This window comes from Haplochromis burtoni, unplaced genomic scaffold (genome assembly GCF_018398535.1).
Source record: "Haplochromis burtoni strain Fernald_Lab_line unplaced genomic scaffold, NCSU_Asbu1 Contig_15, whole genome shotgun sequence".
Lineage (NCBI taxonomy): Eukaryota > Metazoa > Chordata > Actinopteri > Cichliformes > Cichlidae > Haplochromis > Haplochromis burtoni.
Window position 1 is genome coordinate 3001351 of NW_024582376.1, and position 15245 is coordinate 3016595.

General features: G+C 40.3%; 1 protein-coding gene across 1 annotated transcript in view; it reads left to right on the forward strand.

Moving 5' to 3' along the window:
- The first annotated feature begins 790 nt into the window (after nucleotides 1–790).
- LOC102304823 (cGMP-inhibited 3',5'-cyclic phosphodiesterase A) overlaps nucleotides 791–15245 on the forward strand; it is a 63142-nt gene continuing 48687 nt past the window's right edge. Inside the window, exon 1 of the mRNA XM_005915927.3 lies at nucleotides 791–2033. Coding sequence (XP_005915989.1) covers nucleotides 1128–2033 — 906 coding nt within the window. The 5' untranslated portion in view covers nucleotides 791–1127. The remainder of the gene's footprint in view (nucleotides 2034–15245) is intronic.

A 15245-nucleotide genomic window follows, 5' to 3' on the forward strand; every position in this document is an offset into this window, starting at 1 on the left:
TCTGTACTGCTTTACATCTTAAAGAACTCCAGTTTGCCAGTGTTGTTGTTGTAGTATTTTTACAGAAAGATATGTGAGAATTACAATAGCATTATGCAGATGCAGTCTCCTTCTAAATCCTCTCACAAAATGTAGGCCAAACAGGTGAAGGCCGCTAACTTGCCCTGTCCCGGTCTGCCACACAGGAGGCACAGGATGATGTGATTTAGGATTTTAATCCGGAAAAAAAAAAAGAAAAAAAAACATGGGTCGCAAGATTACTAACAGAGGAAAGCATTTTCTCTTTTTTTGGACTGTGCTTTTCATTTCACTGCGTGTTTTTAGAGGTACACAGTGCGCACAGCAATGAAAGCGAAGGTAAATAAATAATTAAGTCATGAAAGATTGAAAGCTTGATGAATGATATTGTTTAAAGCTGCATGGTACCAGTGTGCATAGCACGACATCCACGTTTTGGTGTTCTGTCATATTTACAGTGCACAGCACTTCTAAAATGTATAACAGGATTGTTATAGTCAATTCTCGTAATGACCCGCTCCATCTTCCCGAACAAGCCAGGAAATCTTCGTATAAACATGGCATCCATCCACTGCGAACTGAGTCACATCCAGGGCGAGACCGCAGCCTGCAGAATGAACAGCAGAAACACACGGAGGAGGGGAAGAGCCAAAACGTGATGGAGGAATCACCGGAGCGGCAAAAAAAAAAAAAAGGAAAAAGGGGGATAATTTCTAGTGGGAGGGGAGAGAGAGAGAGACGAGGAGAGGTTGAGGGAAAGGAGAGAGAAAAACCATGTAGAGGAGTTGGGGTAGTGGCCTAGATGTGTGAAACGCCAGGGGTTGCCTTTTTTTCTTTCTTTTTTTGGTTCACTGCTTGACTAACACAGTCAACCCAATAGTGGAACAAATATAACAGGGACGTCCTGAAGCACCAAACTAAATGAAAAGTTGTGTAGACCTCTCAGTTTTGCGCTTTTTAAATAATATGCAAACTTTAGAGTTGGGGTGGTCCTGAGTTTTGGTGCACAGAAATACAATAAAATAAAAAGAGTTATTGGTGGTATGTGCAAACTAAAACACCCACACAGGGACTAAATCTATCTCTTTTATGCCGCTTGACTGATAACGATGGCCTTGGAGGCAGACGGAGGTTCATCAAGGAGCGCTCCTGAAAAATATCCCCGGGCGGCGTTGGAGCGCAACGGCTACGTGAAGACATGTGTCACCCCGCTGTTCCAGGACGCAGGGTGCCAGTCGTCGTGGCTCAGACTCGCCGTGACATGGACTTGCCGAGGAGTGTCGTCTGCGGTCTGCGTTGCCTCCATCTCCGTTACTCTCGCTCTGCTGCTCAGATTGGTCGACTGGGATGCAGGCAGCAGGACCAACGGAAATAGCAGCGGATCCGACCCTCGTCTTCATTTCGCGGCGGGCTGCGCTGTCGAGCTGCTTTTGAGCGTGTGTTACTGCGTCTCCCCCGCTTTTACACTCGTATGTGCCTTCTTCTGGGTAGGGCTGTATCTGATTCGCTGCGGAGTACTCATCCGCACCGCGCTGTTTCTATTAGCGGTGTGCCACTTGGGCGAAGCCGCGGCGCATTCCCTCCTGTGCGGCGCCGAGGAGCAGCTGCTGTCCTTCTCCGCAACCCTGGTAGTCCTCGGCTGCCTAGGCAGCGGGGCTCTGCTGGTCGTCCGGCTGGGTCAGGGAGTGTCCATCCTCGTCTTCATTAGCGTCATCAGGACCGTCTCACTTGTCTCCCTGAGTCGAGTCCGGGCCAGTTGGAGACCCTACCTGGCCTACCTGCTGGGGCTGCTGGGGGTTTTGCTTGCGAGGTATGCTGACCGGCTCTTGCCGGCCTCAGGGACCAGCGGGACGGGGTGCTGTGGCTCTGTGACCGGGGCGAAGGAGGAGGACATCCCTGTCTTCAAAAGGAGACGGAGGTCCAGCTCCATAGCGGCCTCGGAAATGATGGCTCACAGTCAGAGCAACAGCAAGTCCCACCGCAGGACTTCGCTGCCTTGCATTCCGCGGGACCAGGTAAGATGCAACTTTGGACCGGACCTTACTGGATGTTTTGTTACTGATTTGCTTAGGAACTTTCAACCACTGGCATGTAATACTTTCGAGTCCCCCTCTTTCTCTGATGGCATGTGTGAGAGCTTTACGTGCATTTTTTTTAACATTGGGCCAAAACGGAATAGGCCGAAGACACTATAATAAGACTTGTTTTGATGACCTGTTTGCTCCATGCAGGGCCACATCTGTGTTTTCCCAAGATGCTTGTTAATGTAGTATTTTGGTGCTTTGGTCTTTTGAATTTCACGATCCTGTACATCCCTTTAAACACCGATGTTTACCTTGAGCCTACTCTGACGTTGTTCATTTGGTCATCATAGTTGTGCTGTGCTCTGTTTGGGGCTGCTGATAAGGAAATGGATGGTGTATTTATCACGCCAAGTTACCGCGTGCCTGTGTGTGTGTGTCTGTATTCGCGTGTATAGGTGTGAAGTCACATGTAAATATTTTTGCAAGCCTCTGCTTCTCCAGCTTGCAGGCCCGTGGTGCCGTGTCAGACTTTTTACACATATTATCTTTATGGCAGCATAAGGGATTGTGAATAATGGCTCACAGCTTGTGATTATATATATATATATATATATACTAAAACCGGGAAATTTTAATAAAACATACATAAAAAATAATGTGACTTAATGTGATTAAAACTTAATGTGACTTAAAAAATACTTGTTGAGTAATGTTAAGTTTTTAATATATCACAGATGGTGCCTTCTTCTTAGAACAGTGCTCCAACCTCCAAACATCCATCCCTTCACACTCATGGATGCTACCTTGTTTGAATGTTCTTCGCCCGTCTTTGCCCCCCTCCTTCTTTTTGGTTCTTATGTCCTACACCGGCAAGCTGAGATAAAATGAATGTTATATGAAGCCACTCATTTTCAACTGAAAGTGTCACCACATGGTGCATAGTAATAGGGAGGCATGCTGGTGTTTTCACAGTGGGGATTCGGTGATCATCCCGAGTGGGTGAGCTTGTGTCACAGTCACCCGTGTATGGCTTAGCTAGAAGCAGCATAATCCTGATTACGCTGCTCTTTTTCTTCAACTTTACCCTGATCTCATTTGTAGATTTTGAGAATAGAGAGAGAAAGGAAACATGGCAGAGAAAGAAAAGCTTAACAGTAGCAGTTAAATGCTTGGTTTATGGTGTAATCACAGTGGATGATGGTGCTTTCTGTACGTCTACACAAAAACCTTGGTACTTTGTACACACTTTGTAGCTTTCTATTATTTATATTTGTCCTGTGGAAGAGGGAGCGTACCTCATATTGCTTTCTGGAGAAAAATATACAGGTGCTGTTTTCTGTAATTTTGGATTTTACTTAGACTGTTTGATGTTTTTAATGAGAATCAAAACATTCATTAATGCCCTGTTAAAAAGAATGTTTCCTTCCTGACTTTTGCATTATGAAACATTATTATAATTAGCTATATATCCATGTTAGACTGAATTGCCATAGATACATTTTGTCTCACAGAAGCCTAAAATTTGTGTTTACCTGAGATGAACTCAGTGTGGGTGATGGTGAGCCACCAAGTGCCCCAAAATAGCAAAGGGAATACACCTTTCACAGTTTACTAATCTGGACTCACCCACATTGTCCCAACACACAAGTTTCATTCTCTCACGTCAAGCTGTTCCCACATCAGCTGTCTGACTCGTGATGCTGGGATGTTCACTGCTAATTGGTATCTAGGGAACAGTGAGTTAGTGGACTATCTGTACTATTAGAAGAGCTCCATTACCCATTCTGGTCACCATGTTTGGAACAGGAATAGTGACAAATTGAATTCTGAGAGTTAAAAAAAAAACAATGAAAATTTTTTTAACTGACCAGATGCTGAGGACAGCGCGTCCTCTTTTAACCTTTTCTCACTGGGTGTAATCTGTAGGACCGACGCACGGACACAGATGTACGCCACAAAAAGAGAAAGAAATTCAAAGCAATTGGATTGCTCTTAAACCTCTTAAACTTCCACCAGGTCACCGGAGGGCCACCTGGGGTTAGCACTGGGTTTTTTGTTTTAGCCACACACATTACATAGGTAAATTTCCAGAAGCAAAATGAGGTTATATTAAAAATCAAGCACATTTTTGAGGTTGCGGCCTTTATCTCAGAGCCTCTCTTTAACACAGATGCTCACAGTTTATCCATACTGTAGAAAATGAAGCTCTCCAGAGTGCAGTTGTACCTGAGAGAAGCGGGCGTTTTCATCAAGCGTTGGTTGTGCAGTATTTATGAAGCAGGCTGGTGCAGCCTGCCAAGCCAGAGGCAAGACAGGCACTCTGCTGAACAGGAAGCTGGGAAATAGCATTGGCTCAGCTCCATGGCTTTATTTCAGTATTTTTTTTTCTCTAAAGTGAATGGGATTAATTCTCCTGCTGATGCACCACTACATTAAAGCCTGTTGGTTTCTGCTGTCCATACAAAGGAGTTTATAATATTTGATGATTTTAACATCCATTATGATCCTTCTGGATCAGCTCCACACAGAGGCCTTGTGTTTTGACAGGAGTTGTTTGTCTTTTAGCCAGGGTCTCAGTGGGATGGGGGATTTTGGGGAATAGTATTTTGTTTGTTGGGTTGCATGCAGCTGACAAACACTTGCTGTGTGCAACATGACAACAACCATAAGTATGTCGATAAGCAGCGTAATATTTACATTTATTTTATTTATTTTTTTTATGGCGGTGTTTGCTTTTTCAGTTGCATAGCAGCAATATGGGTTTACTGAAATATTTGCACATTGTTTCACCCGAGGCTAATTTCACTACTTTATATCACGATTAAGGTTGCTCTCTTGTTCAAATCATTTTCATAATCTCTTCACCATATAAAGTATCTGTGTCAAACAGGAGGGGAAAGGCGGGAGAGAGACAGATTCTAAAGCAGAAACATGTGCTCTGAAATCTATTTGAGGGAAGGCCCACATTCTCTCACTGACGCACATACATTTCCAGGGAGACACAACCAGCTCCAGTCGCCAGAGCGCTCTTACTCTGAATGGCATCCAGTCTTAACATACAGTATTTTTTCTTTTATAGGATAATGATGGAGAGTTTTTAAAATAATTTAAAATGCATAGATAATACAGCAAGTTTTTATCTTCTCAATAATTGCCAGTAAAAGCACAGATGACTGTACAATATCAGAAACTGTGTTAAAGCTTTGCAGTGCAAATATAATAGGATTATGGTTCAGTGAACCTTGTTATTAGGACAAATAAACCGTATACAAACTGAGACGCTATAAAAAACACGAGTTGTGGGCTTGTTGGTTTGAGTATACCTCATGTTTTGTTATTTATTGTTGTTGCAGATGTCACCTGTAAACAGCAACTGTATTTATAGAAATAGCCACTTCCATAATAATTAGACAATTCCCTGATGTCAGTGTAGCTGTTTAATATGGTTAGCTGAGCTTCCCTGCCATTTTCACGTGTGTTCATTTTCCTATATGTATATTTACTGCAAACTGGAAACAGAGAAGCTTCACCTTCAGTGTAGAATTTGTGCCTTACCACCAAAACCAACATGTTTCAAAAGTTGCAACTTTTACTTTGAAGGGGAACGGATGCTGTTTCCGGGTTGCATCTCACTGGTGCTCTATGATAAGTTAGTGAGTGTTTACAGACGAATTGGAGTCTTCCATGAAAACTGAAGGTGGCCGTGCTAATCTGCTGGCCTCCAAAGAAATCACAAGGAGGTTTTTAGTGCAGCGCCCTCTGTGGGACCAGCAAGCTAAGCCGTCGGGGAATGCATGTATTTCTCTAAGGACCGGCAGTTATCAGGGCAACATTGATCGGTCTTTAGGCCTGCATGACCTGAGAGTTGCAATTCTCCAATCAGCCTGGGCCATTAGATAATAAGGCTGTGCAAGGTTGTGTATGTCATTGATTTATCTCACAGTACACCTGAAAAAATGTTGGACTTACTGTGCTGTGTATAGTAGATGAAAAGATTATGAAAACATATAGCACCGTGGAAAAGTCTTGGGCCACTCTCCATTTCTTTATTCTTTGTTAGGAAAATGGGAAAAGGTGCGGCAGTTTATTGAACATTGTGCAAAAATACATAGAAATACAGTGTATGAGGTAAAAAGAGTTTAAAATTCTAAAATTTGGTATGACCACCTTTATTCTTCAGGACAGCCTGAAGTCTCTTAGGCATGGTTTCTTGTAATTTCTTTAGGTGATCTTCAGGAATAGTTCTCCAGGCGTCTTGAAGGACATTCAAAGCTCTTCTTTGGATGGTGACTGCCTTTTTGTTCTGTCTTCTGTCAGTCATCCTACACTGCTTCAGTAATGTTGAGGTCTCTGGGGATGCCAGTGCAGGACTGATAATATTCCACTGTGTCTTTTCTATCCAGGTATGGTTTTACTGCACTGACAGTATGTTTGGAATTATTGTCATGCTGAAAAATTAAGCTATTGCCATTCCAATACTTCCCAGATGGTACTGGAAAATCTGACCATATGTTTCTATCTCCATAATTTGGAGGGATTCTCAGTTCCAATTTCAAATTTATTGAAATTGAGGTTAAGTGGCTTAATGAAATCCTCTCAACATAGTCAGGTACTGACCACGTTGGACTGAAAATGAGTGAAAAGGAAGTCAATCTCCTGGAGAACTATTGCTCGAGACCACTTTAAATTTTTACAGAAATGTCTGACTCAGTGCATGCAAAATATAAAATAATGAGGGCTGGCTCAAGACTTTCACACATTACTATATCTATACATAAAAAAAAATTTTTTTGCTATACCTGAGCAGCTCTAGAGTGTTTTCTACTAGATTATAGTAACATTTAAACAGCAGTAATTTAAGTACCTCAAAGAAAAAAAACCCAAAAGGTTATATTTGTGCATAAAGTGAAAAAGTGTGTGCAGGAAACTTAACAGTCTTGATTAGATATTACTGTTTATATATCACTACATTTCAGTTATAAACATATATACTCCTTTACTATTAAAAAGACACACTGAAAAACAGGGAAGGTAGTCATAGTGATAAAACAGTGAAAACAGACTTCCTGAAGAAAAGTGATTGAAAGAGTTGAATCAGGACAGGGTGTATCTATCCATGGGTAGCACCGAGACATGGGTGAATATGTGCGCGCGCGCGTGTGTGTGTGTGTGCGTGACAAAGAGCTTTAAAAAGCTGGGGGTGGGGGGTAGCTGGAGTTAATGTGGGGTATAAGAGGAGTGTTGAAAGATTTGCAGTTTACAGCGAGGCAAAACGTGGGAGTGAGAGGAGATTCTCTGCCAAGCTCCGCTTAAGTGTTGATTGTAAAAGGACAACTATCTGATCCTCGTGTTCAACCTCTTTGCTTCTGTTCTAAACACACCTTTGCTCTGAACGCTCACATGGACTCACACACAGCTGAGGCAAGTTCATACTGACTGCTTATAGTTTGCCTGGCAGTTATTGCGTATGTGTTTTTAATGTGTTTGTGCGTATGTAAGGTGAAGATGGCCCAGTGCCACATGCCTCCAGAGAGAGGGAGAGAGAACACAGGGCAGGGGGAAAAGAGCAAGAGCAAAAGAAAGTGTGTGCAATAGAGTGGCCTCCACAGCTTGCTCTTTAAAAGCAACAGCAAATAATTTTAACCTTTTCTGGTCATTTCTGTATACTGTACACGCGCATACACACACACGCACATACAGTGGCTTCCCTGCTGGCTGTCCAGATGAGGTTTGGTGGCGCTGGACAAGGATTGCCTTGTTACTCGATTCAATGGTGTGTTTTAGCTCCAAAATATGTTTGGTGTGAGGTGAGGAGGGGTGAGGGGAGGGTGGTTGGCCTGGGCAGGGGGCAACATTGACAAGCAGACTCTAGACCTGTCCATACATCTGTCTGCAGGTATGTCTGCTTCTCTCTTCCCCTACAGTAAACACTCTTACACACTTTACTTTCATGACATTTGTCAGTTTAAGCCTTCACGAAAAACCCAACACGCCACCTCACACATCACACCTTTAAGTGTTCTTTGTTGTTCAGCTTTCCCTTTACTCTGTGGACGCAGAGCATGGGCAGTTTGGATCAGCGAGGACATAAGCAGAGGTACATTTTTAAAACTGTATTTATGCAGGAATTGCTGGCATGTGTGCATTTCTTTCATTGCTGTGCCCTGGGTTTACAGACTTAGTTAACACCTACTGACGTACCTGGGAGCTACACAGCAGCACAAGCAGTGTTGGAGTACTGGTGACCCAACTAGCTTAAAGAATGCCCTTCTCCTTAATGTTTTCAGAATTATCAGGAAATACGAGGGATTTACCTTTTCAACAACCGGCATCAGATCATCCTGGCATCTCCAAAACCTGTTAAAAATATACTGTGGGTTCAGGGTGATTTTTGAGCTTGCAAAGTGATGTAAAAAATATTTCTAAAGTTTTGATGAAAAAAAAAACAACAACTATTTTTCAGTGGCAACATTTCCTGCAAAAAAATGCATTTACATATTAAAACTGGACCATTAACATCTTAACGGCTAAAGTCAGTCTAATTATTGTTGTATGTATTTAAATTGTTAGCTTTTTTATTTTAGCTAAAAAAAATTATGGGAAAATATGTTTCATCATTTAAAGTATTTAAATGTTTAAATAGAATATTATTTAAATAGTATTCACAATATCTATATGTTGTTGAGTGCATGTTCAAATACAGGTGTGTGTGTCTGCGTAAGACTGTATGCGTGTCCTTCGTCGTGGTTTATGCTTGGTCAACAGTCTGCCAACACTGTGTTTATCTTGGACGCCTCCAGCCTGTCTGTAGATTACCCAATCAGATAATCAAGGATATAATTGCATCACATGCATCTGGGAGTGTTTTTCCCTTCCATTATCCCTCATAATGCACACATACACGTCTCGCTCACGCACACATACACGCTGCAGACACACGCGGCAGGTTTCATCTAGGCATAAGAATGCAAAGCTGTCTTTACCTGCTGTATTCTGTTTTGACAGAAGAGCATCACTGACTGCTAAAGTGCTTTGAAGAGAGATACTCTGGCATACCTGCTCTTTCAGAAATGGGTCTGAAGTTATTATAATGATGGGAAGTGGACATGAAACAATGCATGAGAGACTACCATGATATTTTGCTTCTGATGTTTAAAATAACTCACGGGTTTATTTTAGTTTGTAATGAGTCCTTTTTTTCCCTGGCAAGCTAATGGAGCAGCTTTATTATATTTTTTCATTATAATTTTTCACTTTCTGGATGTAGCTCCAAGTTTGTTGTTTTTTCCCCTCCTTTACAGTTTTTGCATTGGACTAATTGGTAGTTTCAGGGCTGCTGAAATATTTTCTTAATTTATGAATCAGGCCTTTATTTATTGTAAATGCACATTACATCAGGCCTATATTTGTGGGAAGCATATTATTTGTTAGTCCCACTGTTTTATTAAAACAAGCTGTCATGTAAATACACAGTAGTAGGGCTTCAGCTATGAATTATTTTAGTAATCGAGTAATCTATTGATGATCCCATCGATTAACTGAGTAATCAGATAAGAAATACTTCTATCTTATAGTCAGCAACAATAAATATTTAAGAGAAAAAACACAGGTCTTTCAGAATAAACTGCTCATTGGTTTCCAGTATAGAAACTGGAATGTTTTTAAAGTTTAACTGCATAACCACAATCAAATATAAATATATATAAAAATAATTTTATATATATATATATATATATATATATACACATATATATATATATATATATATATATATATACATATATATATATACATATATATACATATATATATATATATACATACATATATATATATACATAAATATATATATATATATATAACATACATATACATATATATATACATAATATATGTACATTAAACTGAATGTAAAAATTAAAGCCCCAGATTAAAAAAAAACAAAACAAACAAAATGACTTTCTTTTACAAAATGGCTCTCAAGTATTCTTTGTATACATACATACAGGAACATCGCTGCTGTTTTGGACGTTAGAAACACGTTTTCTTTCCCTCAACCTGAGGCTCCGCCTCTTTGCTTCTTCATGGCGTGCAAACAGACTCTGAACTGTGCCATCATCATGCCATCATCGATGAATCGTTGCAGTCCTACACAATAGACAGCTGAACTACATCACATTACTTACATTTCAGTAATTTCTATGAGAAAAATAGTCATTTATAGTTAGGTAGAAATGACTATTTTGATTAAAAAAAAGTTTACGCACATGGAAATTTAAGCTAAACCAATTATGCTATGACTTGTTTTGACCAAATATATATGACAAGCCTCTTAATGTTTAACCAAAATACACTTTTTGATGATTTCCCCAATTCATGATCATTAAAAAACAAAAAGCAAAAACTATAAATAAATAAATAAAATATCCAAGGCAGGAATGTTTGTTCATACATTCATTGTACCTTTGCTATTGAAATTGGGATAAATGCCACGATATCGATGCTGAAAGTTGGGAAAAAAAAAAAAAAAAAAACAGATTCTGCAACTCCATTTCTCAGATTTGACTGAAATTTTTTTTTCTCTTTTTACTATATCATGCTGTCGTCACTCATGCCTCTGATATCAGCACACGATCACAATCATATCATCTTACTAGTTATCCTCAGCACTCAGCCCGAACTCCTAAGTTAGATGAGAATTTAAGGAAACGGTTGCATTGATGGTCCATGATTCCCTAGTTAACAGTCTGGTAGTCTGGTTACATCTGTGTTATAGACCAACGTTTCTTTCAATGACTGTGTTAATATTATTATCAACAGTAGTAGTAGTGTATTTATTTAATTTTTGATCTTATTTTACAAAGAACAGCTACAACCTTAAGCTAACACATGTCATTGGCTCACTAATTATGTTACACATGAAACAGTTTAAAAGGCTAATAAAAAGCTGTTGTTGTTGTTTTTTAAAAAAAAAAAAAATTGGAAAAAGAAATTGAGATTCTTTCTCTCTCACCTATTATTCCCACAGAGGCGGCAAGAAGACCCACCTAAACCCAGGGGTTAAAGTGGGATTTGGCAGGTGGGGAGCTTAAAAATTGGGTGTAGGGCTGCAACATGTGGAAAAGAATCACTTAGAAATAAGTCACATAATAATGTGCATTGTAAGCTCCATTAGAGTTTAATTTTTATACAGGTTGTGATGAGCTGGCCCGTGATGCTGCTGCTCTAAGATGCTCTGCTCTTTGTGGATTTAGCAAACTGAATTCAACATGATATGAGATTTCATGTTAACCTGATTTTCAACCTCTAGACACTATACAGCTGTTATGAAAGGTCGAAATTGGTGAGAGAATCTAATCAGCATACTTACCTTAAATTTAAATTGATGGCTGCTACCCTTGATGTAACCTCACACCACAGCCTGCTCTGTACCAGTCAAGCATAGTGCATTACTGTAAACTTCACCACAGTGTCAAACATAACTCTTTCCCTCCCCGGGAAACAGACGAACTGTATATTTAGCTGCAAAGACACAATAATATGCCAAGTAGCAGAGAAAGCATTTGTATCTGGTGATTTTTGTGGAGCTGTTTGAACAGTTGCATTTGAAATTTACCTGAAGACATTAGTCCATTTATGCTCAGTCCTCCTCAGTAGTGTTAGATTGATGCAAAAGTAACGAGAACACAGTTTTGACATGCGCGCCATGAACGCACCACAGGGACACGCAGTATAATGTATTAACCTGCCTATCAGATAACTCCTAGCCCAGTTTAACCCCTGCTTAAACCTATACACCAATTCTGTTACTGTCACACATTTAACTTCAGCGAGAGTAGATAGCACTACATTATTCAATTGCATTGTTACACTCTCCCACCTTTCAATGCTGCAGTTGCAATTAGCTTTCTTTACATCTCATTGCTACATGACAGTCATTAGCTCTCTCTCCTACTATACAAGTTTAGAGGCATACTCAGCATGATCATTCATTTATTTAATTTTCTGTCCAGGAGCTATTCCCAGCATTGGAAAGCTGCTCTCATGTTTACTCTTGTTTTGCTCCTGTTGTTATTATTTCTTTCCCTTGCACCCCATTACAGTTTCTTTCCGGAAGTTGATGCCGGTGGTGATAAGGGTGGCTTTGACTGGGCTGTAGAGCTGGGCGATATGAGATTTTTTCATATCACGATATGTTTTTTTCATTTCAGGCGATAACGATATCTATCACGATATAAGCCAAATAACTATATTTGTAAGATTTAAATGTGCCGTTGCTCACAAGTAAAATGTGAAATAATCAGCAGCTTGTTTTTATTTAAATATTTATTTCCCATAATAAGTTCAACAGGGTAGATGTACTTAAGGAACATGAGACTTTTTCAGATAAATAAAGGCAAATATTGCAAACTACACAAAAGGCAGCCGCTAAAGCGTTTAAGTTTCAAAATAGAACAAACGAAACAGACTAAATTGTCAATTCCACTTAGAAACAAAATATTAATTCTAAAAATAAATCTTAGTTTGTTTTACAGAAGAACAGACAAAACTGACTAACTTTTGTCAATATCAAATAAACTGAGAACTAAAAGGAAATTCTCAATCTCTCCTTGTTGTATAGCTGAGCTTTTCAAACAGTTTTAACAGTTACTTTAGTCTGACAAAAGCCGAATGACGAATTAGCGCTTCCAGTCAGAGACTGAGGCTACGTCCACACGTACACGGGTATTTTTGAAAACGGAGATTTTCCGTTTTCGTTTTAAAAAATAATCCCGTCCACACATAAAGGCAGAAATGAAGGAAAACGCTGCTATGAACATGCCAAAGCAGCAGGTGGCGCTAGATTCCTAACCGTGCAGAAATGTTGGCCAATCAGAAGTCTAGAAGCCTCGGTGGGAAAAAGTAAACAAAGCTGGGGCATAGAAGCAGAACCGAGTCGTATGTGTGGAGGGACAGTAACTGTGTGTATATGTAAGCATTTAAACACTGCAGAGAGTAGAATTAACAGTAACAGTATTGTAGAAATTCATTTCACCGAAACAATAACGTGGCGCACAGTGTGACGCATGCACCAGTTTATTGTATTTCCAGACTTGCTTTCGGCACAATTTACAGTGCACGCTACTCTGTTTTTTGTCAGACTTGAAATAGCCGAAATACCTTCACACTACGGAACTTCTATGGCTCTTCCGTTCGACAATCTCTCCGGCATTGGAACCATCATCTGTTTTCTCTTCGGTCACGCTCGGTTGATTTTTCTAGTCGGCACACTCATTTCCTCCATTACCGCTGGCTGCTTCCCAAACAAACACACGTGCGGCTTGGCACTTGTGCTGTACGTAACAAGTCACGCGACGTGACGCTGCGGCTGTGATTGGTTCGGCTCTGCGCTACTTAGTTTGGATTGGCTGACCTTTTTTTTTTTTTATTTTTTTTTTTATTTTAAGAGGACAAGAGCGGCGAGGTCTATCGCGATAGCTTAATTTCTCTATCGAGTAAAAGTTATATCGCGATACATATCGTTATCGTTCTATCGCCCAGCTCTACTGGGCTGCAATATTAACATAAAGCCACATTTTCCCTTGGGGTATTGTGCCTCTGGCCATGGGCAGTAGTAGCGAAACAAACAAACAAATATTTTCTTGTTTCTTTCTTTTTTTTTAAAATCTTGTCTTTGTTCACCCCTTTTCTGCCCCATCTTCTCTCTTTCTTTCACTTTCAATTGCTTTTTTTTTAATCTGTCCCTCTGTTTTCTCTCCCACTCACCCGATTTCCTCCGTGTCCAACTTTCACAGGACAAATGCCAAAGGCAGTATTATTGTGTCCTCAGCTGCCATCACTCACTGTGTTATGTAAGACATTGCTTATGTGTGTCTGTATGTGTATGTGTGAGCGCATGTGTGAGGTTTTGCTTGTGTCTTACCTCAGATTCTGGCCTTCTGACAGTTCACAATCATCCCCGTGTATCAAAACAGAGGCCAGACACGTTGTAGATCTAGAGCTGTGTGGTCTGGTTCGACTCTGACCTCTTGCTCTTTGTTGTTGTTTTCTGTTTTAAATCTGTACAGAATTGGCAGCAGAAGATGATCTGCCAACACAGGGCGTCACAGATTTGGTATATGGTATGTTAACCATATACCCAATCTGGGTATATATAAACAAACTGAAGTTAAATTAATATATATTGAGGTTGCCTCCACATACATGCTTGGTTCTGGAATTGAAATTTTAGAGATACCTTGGAATATCCTTTTCCATACAGTAGTTGCTTATAGCAATAGGCCACTCTGGGAATTCTCAAAAATCCCTCACTGAATTCTGCTGAGTTGGCGTTTTCCCCTGAGAACATAAAGGGGAAATGAGAGGAAGGCTCTAAGTATTGGTGTACCTATGAACAGCAGTTAAGTGTATTTGGAGTTCTTGGAGAATTTAGGTCAGATCCTGGAAAGGAAATTGTCTAAGGACTAGTAGAGATTTTACCATTGGGGTACTTCAGCACTCATGTGGGCAACGTTGAAGACATATATTGATAGGTGATTAGGAAGAATTCCATACTTGGCGGTTTTTGGCCACGATGAACATGATATTCAAGCATTGCCATGTCTTCTGTGGAGTAGTTAAAGTTTGAATTCTCAAGGAAAGCTTTACACATATTTCTACCAGAGGAGTTAGGAGCTCATCGGTGGTTAAGTGACAGGTTTTGGATGAGCTGTGTCTTTAGATGCTAAAGAGTTCTGGCTAGTTTTGGCCCTTGTTCAGTAGCATGCCTCTTCAGTATCACAAGAGGTTGGGAACAGTGACTATACACTGTCAGAATAGGGTATAGGGAGTAGTCACAATTTTTAAAGGGGAGGTGGAGACACTGAATCCAGAGCACACTCTCTATGTTGATGTGTCATACATCAAACTACATGCTAAAATCACTGTTTAGAAATGCAGTTTCATGCAACGTAACAGAGCCAGCCAATCTTATACAATATCTACAATTTTGTGTGTGCCTTCAGATGCAGGCAGTCGGCAATCTGATGATCTTGTATTTTATGTCACAGGTCGGCAACCCTGGGCACGCGTGCCACAGCTGGCACGCGAAGGGTTAACTGATGGCACGACCATAGCTGAACTGGCCATCGGGCATACCGGGCATTTGTCCGGTGGACCGATGTGATTTTTTGTTTTTATGGGTCGATGATTTTTGTTTGTTTG